Genomic DNA, 21,061 nt, shown 5'->3' on the forward strand with positions numbered 1-21,061 from the left:
TAGCTATTTGGTGAAGTGTTGGACTTGCACACAAACACGGGGCATATATTATAGTAAACTCGTGCGAGAGGGCTATGAGGACTTGCATACCCAAGACCACCAGTCCCACATGTTAAATCTTTATGCCTGCAAACTTGAAGCTTCATACGCTTTTGCTGCACTGGCTGCTGCTGTATTGGCACATCCGGTGGCTGCTGTAATGGCTTCCGTGGTGGCTGAGGGGGAGACTCAGTCATTATTTATAAGAGAACATTTTAGAAAATAAATTATGAAAATAAGCTGTCAATGTACTTGAAAATACATGTCCAAAATGAACTAGTTCATCTATCTAATTAGGTAAGGAAGGAGTATAAAACTAAAATATAAATAATAATATTAAAGATAACACAACTATTATTTAAAAGTGATATTCCATCTATTTTAAATATAGGAGTAATATAATAAAACAACATTTGTATTATACATTTGAAGTACAATAATAGTATATTAAATTGATTCCCATGGGTACTAGTGAGAAAAGGTTTTGAATAGAAAGAGATAAATGTATACTACGTAATTACAAACTCCGAGTCCGATTTGATTCGGGAGAAATCAGACACGTCTCCTGGTATGATCTTGATCATTAGTTAAAGAAAAGTAGGTAAATTAGTGGGTCCCATCAATATATAATTGGTAGATTTGAAAAAGTAGTTGAAAATAGTGGGTGAGTGGGATTTTTATATTATAAAAATTTACTATTTTGAGAAAATTTTGAAATGTATAAAATTAAGTGAGACATCCAAAAGAGGAAAATGTATAGAATTAAATGAGACGGAGAGTAGTAATAATCAACTAATCAGTGAGTCTGAATTCACACACACTTTATACTTTATAGTGCATATAGTCTGGCCTGTGGAGTGAGATTAGTGACTTTGTTGCAGCTTTTAAGAGTTTGTTGACACATACATGTACATTGTGCTGCTTTCATGGGCTTATAATCTTTCTGTGGTATAGTGCACTCCTGCAATACCATCTAGTCTATCATCTCAGCATGTACCTCGGTACTTCAATTTCATTTATTCAAATGCCAATTATTTCAAAATTGAAACAGCAGATAACTAACCAATTTCTAACTCATTTTTGTTAAATTGATAGCTATTGAAAAACTTCTAAATTTAAGTTAAAATATGATAAGTTGTACAATAGACAACTTTAAGTAGATACGTTTATAATTCAACACCTAGTCATTGCATACATAGCTCATCACTGCCTAATTCTATCACTGTTCAGATGCTTAAACCCTCCAGCAAAAGGTATAGCAAAAAAATAACACCCTGACTAAAGGGCATTCATTAACTTGAAAATTTGTTCCAGCATCATTTTCTCCTCTTTTCCTGGAAAAAACAATATCAAAAATATGATTCATTCATACCAATTACAGCACATTTTCAGAAAGAATGAAAAGGGATGGAAAATATACCGAGGTGACATAATCATCCATCGACAGTTGCTTCCTCTTCTTCATACTAGATGGTGGGCTCTCAGCAGACTGCCTTCCCCCAGACTTCTTGGAAGGTGTCGTGTTCTGTCACAAGCAAAAGAGGAAACAAATTTGAGTTTGCTTATTACTGAATTATCTAACAAAGAACATGTGCTGAAAGTGCATGTATATTCTCAAGGCAACTTAGAATAAACATAATCCAAGTAACAATAGAACTATTAAAAATATACTATAACTCATGCTACAGTGTTTTATAGAGCAATGAATATGGAAGAATTTGTCAAACCTTGACAAGTTTCTTCTCTTTACGAGCCTGCCTCTCCCGCTCATCAAATTCTTGGTTTTCCCTCTCCACCAATCGAATGAGTGCATCACATCTCCTCGCAAGCTCTAGAGTAGTACGCGATTTGACAAACCAATCAAAGCGAAACAAGGGCGAAGTCCGGAATGCTGCTTTAAGCTCATCCCAATTCCCATAACCAACTTTGTGAGTCATGCACAACTAGACACAGCACAAAGAGAACTATATAAGCACCACTTATTAGTAAAAAGCATAAAGTTCTAACAGACTAAACATCCATCAGAACTCACAATAAAGCGATCACATTCTTCATTGTATAATTTTCCTTTGTTCTGACCATACTGGATCTTCAGTTCCAACCAAGGATTCTTGTAGCGATCCAATTTCTTTCCAATTGCTTTCATGATCTCGTCCTTACGGGAAATTCTAGCCTCTCCTCTTTCAATATTCTTTATGATCTTGTCATAATCTGAAAACAGGAGTTTTAACAGTTAACGGACCTGAATGCATATAACATTAAAAGACCTACAATTATCTGACCTTGGAATATTGGGACTCTAATAAGAGTTAACATTATACAGTACAACCCCTCTGTAATGTGATAAAATGTTTAAATTGATAAAAAGTCTAGGTCCCAAGTCAAGGATCAATATTGAAATCTAATAACCCCTCTATCATGATAACACTATATATATTGTGAACATAAATTACTTTTTAATACTGATTTCTGCAATTTTTTTGTTGAATAACTTTCACACTGTATATTCTCATGTAAATTACCTTTACTTCATCTTTGTGATATCTTTTATGTTATAATTACGACAAAATATCATCAATTTAGGGAATAATTATCGAATTTATGTGTTAATGCACATAAATGTTAGTATATCATTTGAAGATTCAAAAGAATAAGATATAATTTGTGTTAGTACTTAGTATACAGGAAATTAATTTTAATTAATTTTATTAAAAAATCAGAACCCTCTCTTATGTGATAACCTCTCTAAAGTGATAAATTACCCCAGTCCTAAGGATATTACTTTAGAGGGGTTCTAGTTCTACTGTACACAGCTCCTGTAGAGTGCAGGAAACACTCCCTCGCCCTGATCTTCCTTTCTATTCCACAAACTTTCCATTCTTGAGGAGTTCGATGACGCAAAAATATACATTCATTTCTTAACAATATTACCAGGGATCAACAAAATAGGAAATAAAGCAACTCACCACTTATTTCTTTGTATCTCTTTTTAAAAACTTCTGCATATCTCTCAACTTCTTCCTCTGATTTACCATCCATTTCAGAGGCAATACCTTTCACATCATTTCGACCAAACTTCTCACAAGCCCTGGTGAAAGTGTTAAAGTCTCTCTTACTCCATGTTGAAAAACCCTGCATTTGTTGATGTAGACATTTCAGTTTATATTAGAAACTGTCTGGAGATAAAATTAAACTTTATACAAACTGTTTGCAGACCTCTTCCAGCAACTGCTCCTTTTCTTCTTGCTCTTCGGCAGTCAATGGATCACCACCATCTAGACAATCCTTACTAGTAAGAATCTTACCACGGTAAAATATTGGTCAAATGAAAATTAACATAAAACCTTGAAGCTTACAAACCTTCAGATTCATCAGCTTCTACAGAGTCTTTTGCCTGATTCTTTTGATGAGCTTGCTACACAGCAGAATAAACAACAATATCAGCCAGAACAAGTAACTACCTAACACTTAAAACATTAATAAGTCTACCGTATCTTATTTACCGTAACAAAGATATTACTCACCATGAGAAAACGAACTTCTTTTTCATAGAGCTCCGTGAGCCTTTGGGTATTGAAAAATTGGAAGTCATGCCTAAACAAAGGGAAATTAATTTGGTTTATATATTTAGCAAAAAACTGGTCTGATCATTGTTAATACAAACAACGATTTAAGCCACAAAGTCAAAGGAATAATCAAAAAAATACTTACAACTGAGGCATGCGAGGAATTCGAGGCTCTTTTGGTCTTGCAGGACCATTTTGCCGCATTGTTTGCTTGAAGTATTCTGATTCCGAGTAACTGATATGAATGAATTAATTAATTTAACAATTTTGTAGGAAAAAATGCATGCCTGATGCCTATGATAAACCCATGAGGTGAGCTACAGAAGTAAAGATAATAACTTACTTGCGCTTCCTTTCTCTTCTTGATGGTTCAACCCAATTATCACTAACAATCTTCTTGAAATCAACCTTGTTCTCTTCCTATCAACACAGAAGTTTTAAATTTAGGAAAGCATCATCTTCAAATTAGTTTCAAAGTGTAAAACAGAGGGAAAAGAACTGAACAAATCAAAAAATAAACATAAAAAATGTACTTGCCTTGTCATCTTCAAAATCATACAAATCAGCAGCTGCAGACAAACGGGTATGCACATTAAGTGTTGCACCAAAACAAAAATCAAATCAAATGTAAGCATGGAGAAAGTGTAGAAACAATAGATCAACATACTATCATCCATTTTAAACTGGATTGCATCTTCTGTGAATTTCTTCATTTTTGCATCAAGCTCTGCTGTTGCTTCTTCTCCTTTAGCAATGATTCTATCTATATCTTCATCTGTAATTGTGCTGTCCTTGGAACTAAAAACCATTTCAGCACCAAATCTAACCATTTGCAAGAGCTCATCTTTGTTAACAGCTGCACAACCATTAGAGGGAATTTATGCCATCAACAGAATCAAGATTCAACAGTCATTTTAGGAAATTTAAGCTATCAGCTACTGTTTTAGAAGATATTCAATGAGGCAATTTAGTTGTTACTTACTCTTTTGCTCAGCTAATCGCCCTTGTTGGATAACCAATGCATCAAGCGCAAGTTTTTTATAAGCTCTTTCAATAACCTTCTCCTCAATAGTATACTGTTCATGCATTTGAAAAGAAGCATTACATTAGTTGGTGAAATTTCCAATGTGCAGTATTCAATGCAAGGAGATAGCAGAACCTCAGTGCAAAAACGGAAGACTTGCACTTCTTTCTTTTGTCCAATCCTGTGGGCACGGTCCTGAGCCTGCAAATCAACTTGGGGGTTCCTTCAATGTGAAAATCAATATTAAGAGTTAAGTTCCATCCATGATGAAGTTAAACAAACATCTTATTTAGAAGAAGAAAAAGGAAGAACTAGTTACCAGTCACTGTCATATAAAATGACTATATCAGCTGTTGCAAGATTAATTCCAAGGCCTCCAGCTCTAGTTGATAATAAGAAGACAAACTTTTCACTTTCTGGCTTATTGAAGGCATCGATAGAAGCATCACGATCTTCACCACTTGTATTTCCATCAATTCGACAGTAAAGATATCCACGATACATCAAATAGTCTTCCAGGATGTCCAACAGTCTTGTCATCTAAATTGATAAATTCAAAATGTAAGCAGTTATTTCACAAGGAAATATTAGAAAGCAAAGTGGCATCCACCACGACACTTGTAACAATTCCTTAGATATCAAACTCATATTTGGTATACTAGAAAATCACTATAACTGCAGAAGGGGGAGGAAAAAAACCTGTGAAAATATAAGAACCCTTGAATCACGTTCCTTAAGCTTCGGGAGCAACTTATCTAGCAGAACCATTTTTCCTGCACAATTTTTTTTAATTAAGAAGTGTGATGTTATGCAACTATTGGAAGGGGAAAAAAAACGTAAGCTTCAGTTGAAAAGATTGTGTTACCGGCATTTGTTACAAGGTGATCTCCTGTAGTATATGGAGGACCAGGTTCGGCACCTTGAAAAAGATAAGGGTGATTACAGCATTTACGCAGCTGCATTGCTATATTAAGTAGGCGCTTGCGCTCACCGCCAGCATTTACAACCTCGAGATCTTTCTGCAATAAAGCCTTGTAATACTGCTTCTGCAGTTGGGACATCCCAACCTTAAGTATAGTTTCCTTTTTCGGGGGCAGACCTTTCTCCACATCTGATTTCAACCTTCGCAGAAGAAAAGGCCGGAGGACCTTAAATGGTAAAACAATGTAAACCATTTATTTGAAGAAAAAGTGACATAAAATACTCATAGCAGACAAGTAGAGAACCAGATTTACCTTGTGAAGCTGTTGAACAACCTCCTCTTGATCATTTTCACCAGATATTGCGAACCATTCATCAAATGTTTCCGCGGAGCTGAAAATCTCTGGTAGTAGAAAATTTAAAAGGGACCAGAGTTCATGGAGATTATTCTGCACCGGATAAATTGATACAATTAGAAAAAACCAGAATACATAAAACTAAAGTTACAACCCCTTGATTCCTTCTAGAGTGAGTTGTCAAGAAGATACACATTTAAGCATATATGATCACAATTTTTATGCAACTCCTAAAACTTGAAGAGTGACTTTTATCCAACTACAAGTTATTGACCTTTAGTGACAAAGTAAACATTCAAAAGTCACATACACCACATAAAGGTGAAGATACCATTCAAAATTTCAAATGTCACATCAAGAAAGAAAACATAAAAACTAATGAGAGTACCTGCAGTGGAGTGCCGGTGATAAGAAGGCGATAATTAGTGCTAAAGAGCCTCATGGTTTTGGAAAGCAGTGAGTTTTCATTCTTGATCCTGTGAGCTTCATCAATTATGATGTAGCGCCAACTAAAGCGCCGTAAGGCATTCTTCTCTTTAATTGCCATTTCAAAACTGGTCACACAAACATCAAACTTTCCCGCAGCTAGTAATTCTTCACGTATGTATTTCTGAAAATCATATATTTAGTATGATTGATTAAGATCCACTAACCATAGATTAAAGATGAAGTGAGGTGAAAATGATTAACAGAGCTCAGAGAGCATAATTTACTCGCTCATCAGGATTTCCTAGAAATTTGACTGCACGGAGTGTAGGGCAAAAACGTCGAATCTCATTCATCCAATTGCCTAGAGTTGACTTTGGAGCAACAACCATGTGGGGACCAGTGATGCCTCTGAATTCATGCAAATAGCCAAGCAATGAGATGGTTTGCAATGTTTTACCAAGCCCCTGAATGCAACAATAAAGAAAAGATGCTGTAAGTGGATATGTATGTGATCACTAAAAAAGATAACTGGCTGTTTCAAAAAATAATTGAAAAGTTGAAACCTCAATCATACCATCTCATCTGCAAGAATTCCATTTATACCATTCTCGTATAAACGTATAAGCCAGTTTAAACCAGCAAGTTGGTAATCCCTCATCTTTCCCTGAATACCTACAAACGAAAAGTTGAGGAATAATATAACTCTGCCACCAACTAGAATATGAGCATAAGTCCAAAGGACAAGTTCTACAAAGATCTTTTTCATCCAACTTATAAAACATAAAAGATCGCCAAAATTAAAAGTAAACGGGCAAGCAAGACATGATTGACATGTAACAAAAATGCATATCATCTGCAGGCTAGGCTTCACAATATGACTTGAAGACTGCCACGGTGATAATTTTTGCAATGCGTAGTAATAAAAGAAAGTCATATTCAGCACCAAAAATATACTCCCTCTGTCCCATTTAATTGTATACGTTTCTTTTCAACTGTTCGACACGCATTTCAATGCTCTTATAAAATATAATTCCGTAACTTATTTTTGAGATTTTCTTTTTCTGAATAAAAATATAACATCCAAACTTTAATTCAGAAAAAGAAAATTTTAAAAATAAATTACACAACTATACTTTACAGGAGCATTAAAGTCCGTGCCGCGTCCCCGTCCCCCAATGTATACTACTCAGGGGGACGGAGGGAGTATATCAATTGACGAAAAATAAGTAAATTTAAAAATTTGAATTAGAAGTGAAAACAAGTAGAAATAATAGAATCTAAGCTTTCTGAAATTATGTTGCCTACAATATACGAGATAAGAACCATATTAAGCCCAAACTTACAATGATAAACAAAACACCATGAATGATGTTTCCTGGACAGGAGGATGACATACTTATTAATTATTATTCATGATTCCTTAAATTTCTAAAAATTTAAACTGATTGTAGGTGATAAACCACCAAGACATGCACTGCCATGTCAAATCATGGAATATAAAACTTACAAGAGGGTTGAACGAGTAGCCTTGTGCTTCCTCCCGCAGTAAGTCCATCTTCTTCCTTAAGATATTCCTCGTCTTCTTCTTCTTCAGTAACTTTTGAAGCATGACGACCCCTGAAGTATAAAGCTAATAAATACACCGCATTTGAATTCAAGAAAGATAAAAATTCACATTTTATGAAATGAATTTATAGTTTCTAAAACCACATGATAGGATGTACTGAGAAATATTTCAAAAACAAAGACTGGTTACACCAGGAAAGGCCACCCAGCACATAGTCAGGGAGATTAATCAAGTCATAATTGGTACTATCATATATTTCCAAATGATTATACAGATTTTATAATGAAATAGTTAATATAATCTTTTATATTTACTTTGTTATCTTTTATAATGAAATAGTAAATGTTGTTTGTTAGTCATTAATCTTTTATGTTCTTTGTTATTATGTGAATTTTAAAGGAATCAGTCTATACAGAAATCAAAAGGGTCTTTACTACATTGGTAAGAAGAATAGATAGGTATATGTAAAAATATATAAAGAACACTCGATTATAAGTTGTGACCAGTCATTACTTAATTTCTAACGGTTGATGTTGACTCCATGGCCTAAAACAGTTGCAAGTCTTAGGCTTCTCGCATACCTAGAGGTAGTTTAATTATCCCTACCTAAAAATTACAGCTTAGATGAACCATGCATGCAGTTAGACGCAGTTTTGTGGTTGACCCTTGGACTCGGTGCCAAGGTTGAACTGCCGGATAAGGAATAAGGTGTAAAATGCGTTGCCCAATACTGCACGCTGATTATCCAAATCACTCCATTGTTCTAACAGTGGCTTTTTTACTTTATACTGGTGAGACCAAATTGCCAACACATCTCATGACAGCATGACCCTTTTATGTGACATTTACTTATATTGTACATATAAACAATTCCAATAAAAACCATAACATCAACATCTATTTTTAAACTGTTTTCTTGCATAAGTGAAACCAAAAAAACAAAACATAAGAGGAAAGATTACCAAGACAGTGCCTATAATTCTAATAAAAATGATTCACTGAGCATGCTTCTTTATAAACAAGTGTACTAAGCATTCATGTTAAACACCAGATAAATTCAGCTATAGGTGGAAAAGGAAAAGTCACTCATGCAATAATATAGTTCTAATTATAAAAGTAATTGTAAGACATACTTTCCCTTTGTCTTCTTCTGTGCCGCCTGGTCACTCTTGGCAAAGTGAGCAAAGATCTCTGTTTGTTGCAGGAGATACTTCAAACGGCCCTTCCCCTTGTTGTTCTGTGATTAATACACACACATACATACATCAACATTCCACACCAACAATGCACACAGCTACATGACATACAATTGTCTGTAAAACTTAAATTCCAGAATCAAAAAGAAACAAGTTCCACAAAACACACCATATCAGCATCTATGGCAGCATTCTGGGCATCCAAGAGCTCTTGAATCTTTTGCTTCTTTTTTCTCTGCAACTCTCTTAACCTTGCTTTCTCACGCCTGCTAATTTCACCATTACCAACCCCATCACCTTCCTAAATCACAAAAAATGGATATAACACATAAATGAGAACAAATAAACAAAAAGTTTAGCTACAAAATCTGAAATTTTACACAAATTCCATCTGTAATGCACATTCAAACACCGAAAACCCAACAAAATTAACAAAAAGACAATTAAACACCAAAAAAACCTAGCATCCAAGCATATCTACAAAATCTAAACAATTACACTAATTACACAAGTAATGCACATATATTAACATCAAAACCAGCAACAATAACAATCAAACCCTAACAAACAAATCAAAATACTTCAGATCCAACGCATAACCAAATCAAAACCAATCAAAATCAAGCTTTTACCTCATCGTCGTCTTCCTGGTCATCTCCGGCAGCTTCGCCGTCATCGTCGTCGGAATCGGCGGCGGTTCTGGCGACGGCTTGAAGCTCCTCCTCGTCTTCCTCCTCATTCATCTGAGCGTCATTGACTTGCTCTTCCTCCGATGTCGAGTCACTTGGTTCCGAAAGCTTCGCCATGACTCTTCGATTTCAAAATCTAGGGTTTTCGAAGCGTAGAGGAGAGACAAGTGAAAAAGAGATTTTTAATAAAAAGGAGACGCTAGTGAAAATATGATTTGTTATAGGAAAATGATACGTACGTGTGTAGTAGTTTGTTTTAGTGGGTGTTTTTTATACAGGACTTTCTCAAAAAAAAGTGTTGGAGAAATTCCCGCCTCTCAAGTGTGAAAAGAAAATCGATTCCCGCCTTATTTAAAATCCTTTGGTACTGTGTTTCGTAGTTCTTCCTCCCTTCGTCGCAATCAATTTTACGCGTTTTTTTTTCACTGCTCGACATGTTTTTTAAGACTTTCATCAAATTTAATTCTACAACTTATTTTTAAAATTTTTTTTTTGTATTAAAATGAAAATATTATACTTTCATAAAAAAAGAAAATCCTAAAAATAACTTATAGAACTATACTCTGTTGAAGTATTAAAATTCGTGCTGCACCCCCGTCTCCCAATCTATACTATTGACCGGGATGGAGGGAGGAGTTCTTATTGCTGAGAGGTCTCTACTCGATTAAAATTGTTGTTAGATATTTTATTTGACAAATTTGAGAAATAATATTTTAAATAATATATTTTCAAAAATAATATATATCGTCAATATATTAATATAAATAATGTAAAAAGGTAGTGAAAGGCGTTAGGTGACCTCGGATCTATTCTTTTCGGGATGTTGTTAGGTACTATAAATTACTTTTACTTTATATATTAATAAATTATATTTATACCCTCGAATAACATAAAACTCAAATAAATGTTTCACCAACCCCATACTCATACAATACAAGGTAAGTGCACAGTTTATTAGTATAGAATTGTATTTAGTATACTAACATTAAAACACCTAGGTTCATAATGTCTTATTAAATATTATAATGTTATTTATCATATAAAATTTTATATATTATCACGATAATTTACATACATGTCTAAATCATAAATAAGATGCAATATATTATCTAATTTATTTGTAACTGTTAAATATATATTTAATATGATAGCTTCTTACAAATATAAATTGAATAATATTTAATAAGTTTCTATAAAAAAATATCAAAGATGTTTTGCTTTTATTAATTGTTAGGATTTATGGGTGATAGACAGCAGTCAACTTAACATTTTCATGTATTTAGATTTATCTAGATAAACCTTCATGTACTATACAAGGCAGATTGTTGCAAGGTCATGATAGCAAGTTTGTACACTTGGAAAAAGTTTAATTCACAATTGTCCATGCCTCAAGGCGCGAAAATAAATGACAACAAGAATAAAAGACTGCTATTGTCAAGATGGTTTACAATAGCACTACACAAGGCAGACAGTTGCAAGGTCATGACAGCAAGTTTGCATTTGACAGCAACGTTGGCTGAAACTCCGCATACAGCAAGTTTCCGCTCCCATGACACCTGAACACTGGCGATCCTACCCAAAGCCGTATTCAGGAAGCCACTGTCATTCCAATCGTTGTTTGACAACAAGTTCTGGTGTCTCTATGTCACCGTCGTTGAAGATCTTGGATCATATTTGATTCCACGTCATGTCAATCTTGTGGTAGATAAAGATGTTCAAACTTAGGAATGCTGCAGAAAAGATGTTTTGTAGCAGACCTATCAAGCCTACAGCTTGAAACTCAAGTATACACAAAGTCGTGGATAACTACCTGGAAAGGAGACAAGTCACTATTCAATCACTTCTATTGTACTCAAAATAGTATGTTCCAGGGTTGCTTTTCATACAATGTAACAACTGCTGAATAGTATTTTAGGAAAGTCACATGGGATGTACTCTCTAAAATAGCCGCAAAAGAGAAAGTCTACTTTATAGATCTGCAGAACCCATGGTGGCCAAGTTAAGTTAAACTCTGATATAAGTATAGGAACCAAAGCTTAAACCATGAGGCAAGTTGAGTGAATCTGAGAGAATCAAACAAAGAAAACACCAAGAGAGCGAGACACAAGTGTATTACTTGACAAAACGAAACTCGAGAATTATTTTTCGAAGTTGTAGCAAAACAGCAAAATAAATAAACCATATGTTTTGTGAAGTTAAACTACAAGTGTTCATAACTCAGTTTGCATCTTACTCCGCTGATATACTTAAATCTTTAATTGGCTGTTGAATTAAAATTTAAATTTATCAGTATTGCGTTACCCCCCACCCCCCCTCCGTAATACATTCGAGGACCAACATTAATATTTATTTTTAAGTTTTTATTCTATAAAATATATGATATTTTATATAATAGAAAGTATTCAAAGAATACTTTTTCGAAAATTAAGTAAAAACATAATTTATTTTAAGATAAGAATTGACTAATTAATACTAATAAGCATGTTTTGAATTAAAAAAAAATACAAAATTACTTATATTAAAGGACATAATTAAAACATTTGATATCAAACTGCAATAAAAATATTTAGTAAATATCAAATACATATACAATATCACAATACAAACAGCACATAACAAATATTTCACTATAATATACATCACAATACGAATAAAAAAAGTAAGTTAGCAAATTTAAAAAGTAATATAAAAAAATAAATACAACATAATTATATATTTTAAATTTTAGAGACATGAAAAATAAGGTTCACATCAAATAATAATAAATATTTTTAGATAACATGAAAAATCAATATTTTCACAATGATGAAAATATGAATCACTTGTAAATAAAATGATATAAATATAGATGCTCACATGCATATAGTAAGGTCATGATATATTCATATATATATATATAGGGTCCTACTCTGGTAGAAACCATCTTAGCGTACAAACTACAAACTAAAATTAAAAAGTCTCTAAATCAAATTGAAATATAGCACATGTGGTATGGAAATTGATCGTTGCGAGATGAACAAAAATACAGTGAAGTCGGATTTCAAAAAAAGTTCACCGATTAACGGGAAAATTCAAATTAAAAACGGAGGGGAATCTGCGGATCATGTGTGACAGGGTGTATATTAACTGGTGTGTGGTTGCCCCTGCGGGGCCATTGGATTAGATTCATCCAAGGGCTTATATTGAGGGCGTGTTTGGTTGAGAGAAGCAGAAGCTGCTTCCGGCTTCTGCTTCTTTTGACCCGTTTGTGTAAAGAAGTAGAAGCACTTTTAAAAAGCTGAAAATGCTAACTTCTCTCTCACAGCTTCTACTTCTTTTCCAAACACTTTATTGACTTCTTTACTTCTCACTTCTACTCCACTTTTTTACTATAAGCAAGAAGTCACTTCTTTTAAGCTAACCCAAACGGCCCCTGAGTTTGTAGTTTGTACACTAACTTAGTTTGTATTTGAGCACTTCCCTATATATATATATATATATATATATAGGCAATTGCTCTAATACAAACCACTAAAATAAAAACTAATATACAAACCAATAGAAACTATACCCAAATGACATCACTCACCCCATGTATGTCGTCACCCGCCTCCTATATGTCATCACCCACCTACGGCCCCCCTCTACCCCACTCAATCCACCGGGGGCCGCTAGGGCCTTGCCAAGGCTTTTCACATGCCTTGGATAGGCTCTAGAGAGCCTTAAGAGCCAAAATTTGACCCCTCCATGGTCCCACTAGGTCCCGTCCTGACCCTATTAAGCCCCACTTAGACCCCGTTTAGGTCCATCTCGGGGTTCATCCCCGTTCCCAAAACCCTTACCATTATACATAATCGCGTTGGTTTTTATTTAGTTTGTATTTTAGTAGTTTATATTGGAGTAGGACCCTATATATATATATATATATATATATATATATATATATATAATGTTATTTTTTAATAATAAATATCTTTAGAAAAAATTACAAAGAAAAATAAAAAAGAAACATATATCTGTAGTGTTTTAATTATCTGTAGTGTAACTGAGTGTAGTGTACTTTCTTTTTTGTGTGTTTTTTCCTTTTAATTAACCCGGGCACTTCTAATTTTCACTATCCCGCCACTACTAATTTACTCTTGGCCCGCCAATTTTTTGGCCCCAAAATTCTAATCTACTGCAACGCCTGGTACTAGCGTTGCAAAATACCTTGCTTTTTATAGCCTTTTCAAACTTTTTAATGAAAATTTGATTCTATTGTAACGTTTTTTTCGGCATTGCGATAGACTGTTTTCAATTTTTCAATTGCAACGATTTTGTGGAAAATTTTTTTTGAGTGGTTGCGAAATGCAATCTATGGTGTAGTCTATTGTTATGATTTATCATCATGTTATTTTTACATATGAACATATTTAGTATTTAAATAAAAAAAAGGTTAATTGAAAGAATATTTATAAATTATATTTTAAGACAGTATGATAAACTAGTGTTTATGATAGTGATATATAAATTTCCTATACATAAAAATGTATAAAAGAGTAACACACACATATAGCCATGTCATATAGTAGTATTTAGTATTATTTATTATGTTATTGTTTAAAATATATATCTTTGATATAAAACTAACATAAGTTATAAAGTAAAGGTTAAAATTTAAAAAACAAAGATAATATAAATTATTATTTATCAAATATTGGACTAACAAGTCTAAGCAGGGAATGGCCTCAAAGAATGGGAGGACTGACGCTGGTTTGTTGACTCGCGTCATCCGAGTGTCATCAACAACTCAACCAACGTCTCAAGGATGGCAATCTGGTGCTTAGAAAAGGGTCATTGTGCAAAACCAAAATCGTTTAACCAGCTACCTTGCAGAGGATGGTGCAACCACAAAAATGAGCCTAATGAAATTTTTCAGACCCTTTGACAAATTCAGCAAGATATGGTATTTGGATATGGGGCTGGGATTTATGGGAGAGGAGTTATGCTGGGAGACGAAAACGACTACATAGTCCAACAACAACGCGACAAGAATGATTGGTAGAAGAGGAAGCCGAAGCGGACAACGACGTTGATGCAATGGATCAGTTGTTGGTGGTGAAGAGTCATGTCTTCGTAGATATTGATTGACTGATAGCTACTGATCCTTGGCTCAATCTAGTCTCCTGCTTTAAATCTTTTCATTTGTTGAAGTTTAAGTTAAGTTTTAGTTCTTGTTTTAGTTCCCAGTCCAGGATTATGAAAGGTTTTGTTAAAATTATTTTGATGTTTTCAATTGTAGGGCGTTCCCTTTGTGTTGGTCTGGAGTTTTATCTTCATCTCCATTATGTTGATGAAATTTCTTACTTATAAAAAAAATATTACAGTAAAAAATTAAAATTTAAAGAAAAATATATCTTTTTACAGCGAAACATATACCATGAACATATAAACGAGTTTCAAATGCTCATATATTTGTAACAATATAATCTCACGTCACCAATACTTATTTACTCGGGGTTTTGCTTGAATGTTTACTAAGAAAATCCATAATATGTCTAATTGATGCGAGTAAGAAGGCAACACTGGAGAGTCTCAGAGAATGGAGATCAACTATGCAAAGAATAGAAGATAAGTCGTAGGAAAGCAAGGTCGAGCGAACTCACAGTTATACACTGGCGCTGTATATCACATTTGTTACCTATCAATGGAAAAGAAAACACTAATCAAGTGTGTAAATAACACTTAGCCGATGACAACTCTTGTGCATTCTCATCACACAATATACAATTTGTCAGTAACTTATCTTCTTGACCGCTAGGTTCCATTCAAAACAAATTTAGAGAGTACTGAGTGACACATCAGCAAAAATAGGTGTTTGACATATCACCCACATATGTAAATATGAATATTAAGAAAGACAATAAATTAAGCAAATAAAAAATTAAAGCACTGCTAAAAGAAACAAGAGCAATGTGGTATAAAAAAGAAATAGAATGTGCATAAATATATTTACGGTGTGCATAAGAGCAAGTCCAATACTAAAGCTAAATAAGATATAACTATTGCTATAATATGAAATCAAAAAGTACATTTTGATGTTGAAATAACTTTCATGCTCCAATGTATGATTTTAAAATAGAACCAACGAGATGCAGAATATGAACACAAGTACAAAAAATTAAATCAAAATTGTTTTATATCCATTTTCCTCCAAATTCCCACTTGCATTGCCCATGTAACAATTATAACTGAATCTATACTAGGTTCTCTATAGAACCAAGTATAGCATTTTTCTATTTTAGCATCTCATATAACATTGCACTGGGGTGCTAAATTTTATAAGTGATGCTATATATATAATAAAAATAGCACCTTCTATAGCATTGCATTAGACTTGCTCCAAAGCATCTCCCTCCCTTTTTATGTTCTAGTCACTGACCGACATTGATATGTCAAAGAATCTATTATTTTTGGACGTTGTACGAGAAATTAACAATTAAGATTAAAATAATAGATTATTTGACAAAAATAATTAATTATCTAAGCGAAAATATTCCTCGTATATTAGATTAATAAAAGATGTACTTGTTGAGTGAAAAACAATAACTATACACACGCGTTTAAAAGGGAATTTTTTCCGGATGTGAATATTCGGGAGTCGGGACATTAATGGAAGTGGTACAACGAAAATAGAGCATAAAAGCAAGAAAGGATATATGTGGGCTTTGGATAAAATTTGAAATCAAATTCAAACAGCGCACCAAGTTTTCTGTCATATCACATTCGAATTAGATTCTAAAAATGAGCAACTCATTTAATTTTTTAAGTTTTCACAACATAATGACACATATATAATGAAATATAACATAATCAGTCGATCACGTAGCCCTCTCCAATTCTTCATATGCAGGGATTAGTTAGCGTATTTTCTTCTGGCATAAACAATCAGCACTAACTTTATACAAATATCTTTCGAAATACCTTTGCGCCTTCTCCCGATACATCTTCTTTGTTCTTATCCTTTATGTCTGTTATGTTCTATCAAGTATGCATACGTACCGCATCAAGAAAAAAGGCTCATACCAGCAACATGTTACAATATGATCCCAGTAAACTATCCAACGTTTTGGAAGATTGGTCACTTAATATAGTTAGACTCACGTGAGACTCTTGTTTAATTTCCTGTGACCCAAAGTTTTTCCACAAAGATGGGCGTCATTCATCATCCATTTGAGGGAGAATGTTAGAATACGATCCTAGTAAGCCCTCCTTTCAATAGTTTTGAAAGAATTGGTCACTTGGATGCAATAACACGTCTACATTTCTGGATGCAGAGATTCGTTATCGTGCATTTTCTTTTAATGTGTGCACCAAATCCATCACTATCACCTTACATCGTGTAGCTAGTGCAAGATGACTTTAATCAGAATCAACCAAAACTATCAACAAGAACACATTCCCATGCATTTCCCTTGTCACAATACACCAATCCTATATAAACCCCTCTCACCTTCTTCAACTCCAACACAACTTATAAGAACTCATCAATCTTACATCACAACTCTACTAAGCTTCATTTAATCATTTCTTCTTCTTAACCAATGGAGAGAAGCCAGTGGTATTATTCAGTAAAACTAGTTGCTGCATAAGCCACACAGTGAAGTCTCTCCTGCAGGATTTCGGAGTGAGTCCAGTTGTTTACGAGCTGGACGAGATCCCCAGAGGCCGCGACATCGAGGCCGCGTTAGCCAAGCTTGGGCACAACCCGGTGGTGCCAGCTGTGTTCATAGGTGGAAAACTTGTAGGAGGAGCCAACACTACAAGAAAAACAGCTATCAGTGATCATAAGTATCAGCGACCGCCATTCAGTCGCTATTGTTTCAAATCGGCAACGGACTATAGCGACAGAGATGGCACTTAGTCGCTAATATTTTTTAGCGACGAATGTGGTAGCTAATCAGTAGCTAGAACATTATTCCCATCAAAAAATGAGCGCTAAAAATTGCCGCCATAGGTATTTGCGACTGGATTTTATCGCCGACCGCCTTCAGTAGCTAAAAGTGCCATGTCAGCTAATTTTTCAGCGACCGCAGTTGGTAGCTAATTACTCCATCCTAAAATTTTGAAAAAAAACGGCGGGGTTATTAGCGACCGCAATTGGTAGCCAATAATGCCACGTCAAACAGATCGTTACTGAAATCGGTAGCTGAAGTCGGTCGCTGTTGTTATTTATTTTTCTTTTTTATTTTGTTTTCTTGTTTATTTTACTTTTATATTTATAATTATTTTATTGAATAATTAAAAATATGTTTCATGGTTGATCACAAATTGGATGCTTTTAACAATTTTAAGTAATTTGTAGGCCAAATAATTTTTTTTAAATTTATTTAGACGTGTTATATATTTATGTGTATCCAATGTGTTTTTTAGTTATAATATACATACATACATACATACATACATACATACATACATATATATTAATTTTTGAAATAAGTCGTAGTATATTTTTAATTAATATGTTAAGAAATATAATTTTTATTTTATATTATTTTTTAATTTATTTTACATTTAGTTTTATATTTTATATGTATATCCCTTTTAATTTATCGAATATAAAATTAAATAAAAAAATGTTTCATGATGATTGCAACTTGAGTATTGTTTATTCATTTTAACAATTTTGTGTATTTCTGTAGAAAGTTTAAATAATTTTTATTGAATTTATTAAGACGTGTACTTCACATATGTGTGTATTGATCTGATGTGTCAATTAGTTATATTGATGTATTTTATAAAGTCAAAAAAAATTGTTTTGTTTTGTTTTTTTAGTGTATTTTACTTTAGTTTACATTTATATCTCTTTTATTGAATAATAAAAAATATGTTTCATAGTTAATTGGAGCGCGCTTGGGCACGTATTTTGGACTGTTTTCTTAAAATTTTGAGTATTTTTCCTGTAAAGGTTAAATAATTTCCATTGAATTATTTAGACGTATTTGTATATATGTGTTTGATGTTCCTTTAGTTATAATATATTTTTAAAGTGTTGAGAAATTATAATTTGTTTTTTTTTTCATTTATTTTACTTTGGTTTTTATATTTATATTTATACCTTTTAATTGAATAATCAGAAAAACGTTTCATAATTTCATGAGTATATGTTTCAAAATAAAATAAAATATTTTTAATTAAATAAAATATATTTATTTCATGAGTACCTACAGCGAACAAATAATTTAATCATATTAACATTTTATTTGGAAACTATTAATCTAATTAAATTCTAAATAAAATGTATTAAATTAGTCATAATATATTTTAAATAAACTAATATAAAATAATAAAATAAAGTGTAAAAGCTGGGAAAAGAATTTCACAAACCGCAAGAACCCTCGTTCCTTCGTCAGTGAATTCGCTTCTCGCACAGATCAAGATCACAGTTGCAGTTCAGTGGTTTCTCCTCCCATGTCCTATCTCCTCCTACATTCTGGTAACAATCCCTTGTATTACCTATATAGTGATTGTGTGATTTCCGCAATTTAGATATTTACTGTGTTCTGTTTCGTGTATGTGTATGTATATGAATTTTCAATTTTATTGTTTTTGATAAACTTGATCAATTTGGTGTGTGCTCTGATTAATATTCAATGGGCTTGTGAAATTATTGTTGTTTATGTATGTGAACTTAAGTCGCGTGCAAAGCCATGTCATTCCCCAACCTCTTCTTTGACCACATTACATTAAAAACCAACTGAGTTATAGCAGTTTGTCAAGTGCAGAACCTTCAGAGGTGTTCTGGACTTCTATGAAGCAATATGATCAACAGCTCTAGTGATAGTAGACTAACATTATTTTATTTATAAATTAATCAATACCAAGCAATGAGGTGATGAGTCTTCACCTCCAGCTGTACCTAAGGCCTATGCTTACCCGAGCCGGAGCTATGTGGGTCTAAAATCAAATACAATCGCCTTGAATTATAATTAAGGAATAATAAACAAATGTTCGGATCAAGAGAGTTTTTTTTTCTTTTTATAAAGTAATAGGGGTTTGCTGGCTGGTTCAAATAATGTAGAAGCAGTCAGCTTTTGCCATTTTGCATGGAGGACCTCTTTTTCTTAAAAATAGCCTTGGAGCCAAACTATAACTTCAGAAAATCTCATAAAAAGAGCTTTGATAGGATAATAATGTGACCGTGGTTGTATTTTTAGGTGTGTCCATCTCGAAAGTGTTATCCCAATATTATTAATACTTATCTTTCTATATTAAAAAAGTAATACAAAGTTTTAGATGATTATCAATATAGGGTCGTTCTTTAGAGAGAACCAAGGCTTAAAATAGAATCATAGAATCAATTCTCAACCGTTAGATTCACTTAGATTTAATGGCTCAAGATTAACGCAGGGAATCTTTTAAAATATTATGACAATCAGTATAAAATATGTATAATCAATTATAAGGATAGTGGTGTAATTTTACATATGTTGCCATTTATTGAAAATCAATCAAGATCAATCATAAACAATAGTTACAACTAAGCTGTATGTATTACTTTGATCAGATTAATTATCATATTTCTCCATCACTACATCCCGTTTTCTTTCATTTGATACTCAATGGAGGACGTTCATGAAAAAACAAGTATATATACTCACGTCTCTTTATTTTAGGTTCTGCTGCTGCACACCAGTTTCTATATATTTTGACGATCTACGTGTTTATCTTACAATGTAGTTGTTGAAAATAACGGATCACAGTCTCCTACTCAGCATTCCATGGAGACTAATGAGTTCAATGAAGATATTTATGTGGATTCGTACAAGTACACATCACCTGCCGGAGAAGAATATTGGAAACCGAAATGTGATAAAAAGTCCAAGCCATATGTTAATCAGATTTTTCCAGATGTTGAAGCTGCATTCGAATTTTAAACTGAATATGGGCGACCATGCGGGTTTGTTGTGCGTAAGAGCTCTGTAGTAGAACTTTGTTATACATCAGGACTTTGAGGTTCTACAGTAGAACTTAATGGGCCATCAGCTAAAATAACCTCTTGTAGTATAATTCTTACAAAATGAACTCCACTAATCTTGTCAGCTCTACTATTCTTACTCATTTTCTCTTCAAATTTAAGGAAATCACATTGTACTTTGTTTATATCTTTACTTGATTCCTTTTTTAAAGTGAATATACACAAAGGTTCTGCTGTAGGACCCTACATATTAAATAGATTTTCATGATCTGACATGTTTGTATCACTTTTTTAAAGTGAATATACACAAAGGTTCTGCTACAAACCCCTTTTTAAAG

General features: G+C 33.3%; 2 protein-coding genes across 2 annotated transcripts; one reads left to right on the forward strand and one right to left on the reverse strand.

Moving 5' to 3' along the window:
• Positions 1-1,135: 1,135 nt before the first annotated feature.
• Positions 1,136-10,032, reverse strand: LOC108225509 (ISWI chromatin-remodeling complex ATPase CHR11-like). Its single transcript, XM_017400399.2, has 25 exons — positions 9,731-10,032; positions 9,268-9,399; positions 9,036-9,139; positions 7,843-7,952; positions 6,910-7,007; positions 6,620-6,799; positions 6,295-6,516; positions 5,865-5,999; positions 5,495-5,777; positions 5,329-5,402; positions 4,949-5,169; positions 4,765-4,852; positions 4,588-4,681; positions 4,273-4,461; positions 4,143-4,174; positions 3,949-4,025; positions 3,751-3,840; positions 3,564-3,633; positions 3,400-3,454; positions 3,256-3,314; positions 3,006-3,171; positions 2,072-2,250; positions 1,767-1,982; positions 1,460-1,564; positions 1,136-1,373 (listed from the first exon to the last, which is right to left on the reverse strand). Exons 1-25 carry the CDS (start codon positions 9,902-9,904, stop codon positions 1,356-1,358), a joined length of 3,171 nt encoding a protein of 1,056 aa, XP_017255888.1. The 5' UTR covers positions 9,905-10,032; the 3' UTR covers positions 1,136-1,355.
• A 4,468-nt stretch (positions 10,033-14,500) lies between these two features.
• LOC108221655 (monothiol glutaredoxin-S2-like) lies at positions 14,501-19,706 on the forward strand. The gene is made up of 4 exons (XM_017395522.1): positions 14,501-14,518; positions 15,888-16,011; positions 17,356-17,560; positions 19,631-19,706. Exons 1-4 carry the CDS (start codon positions 14,501-14,503, stop codon positions 19,704-19,706), a joined length of 423 nt encoding a protein of 140 aa, XP_017251011.1.
• Positions 19,707-21,061: the final 1,355 nt, after the last annotated feature.

The sequence above is a fragment of the Daucus carota genome, chromosome 1 (assembly GCF_001625215.2).
Source record: "Daucus carota subsp. sativus chromosome 1, DH1 v3.0, whole genome shotgun sequence".
In the NCBI taxonomy this organism is placed as follows: Eukaryota; Viridiplantae; Streptophyta; class Magnoliopsida; order Apiales; family Apiaceae; genus Daucus; species Daucus carota.

Coding starts and splice junctions, on each gene's coding strand:
- LOC108225509 (XM_017400399.2), bottom strand. CDS start 9,904: ATGGCGAAGCTTTCGGAACCAAGTGACTCGACATCGGAGGAAGAGCAA. Junction 5,170..5,328: donor GGGTTCTTATATTTTCACAG/GTTTTTTTCCTC, acceptor TTATCAATTTAG/ATGACAAGACTGTTGGACAT. Junction 4,462..4,587: donor GCGATTAGCTGAGCAAAAGA/GTAAGTAACAAC, acceptor ATGGTTGTGCAG/CTGTTAACAAAGATGAGCTC.
- LOC108221655 (XM_017395522.1), top strand. Junction 16,012..17,355: donor TATAACTGAATCTATACTAG/GTTCTCTATAGA, acceptor TAACCAATGGAG/AGAAGCCAGTGGTATTATTC. Junction 17,561..19,630: donor GGAAAACTTGTAGGAGGAGC/CAACACTACAAG, acceptor ATCAATACCAAG/CAATGAGGTGATGAGTCTTC.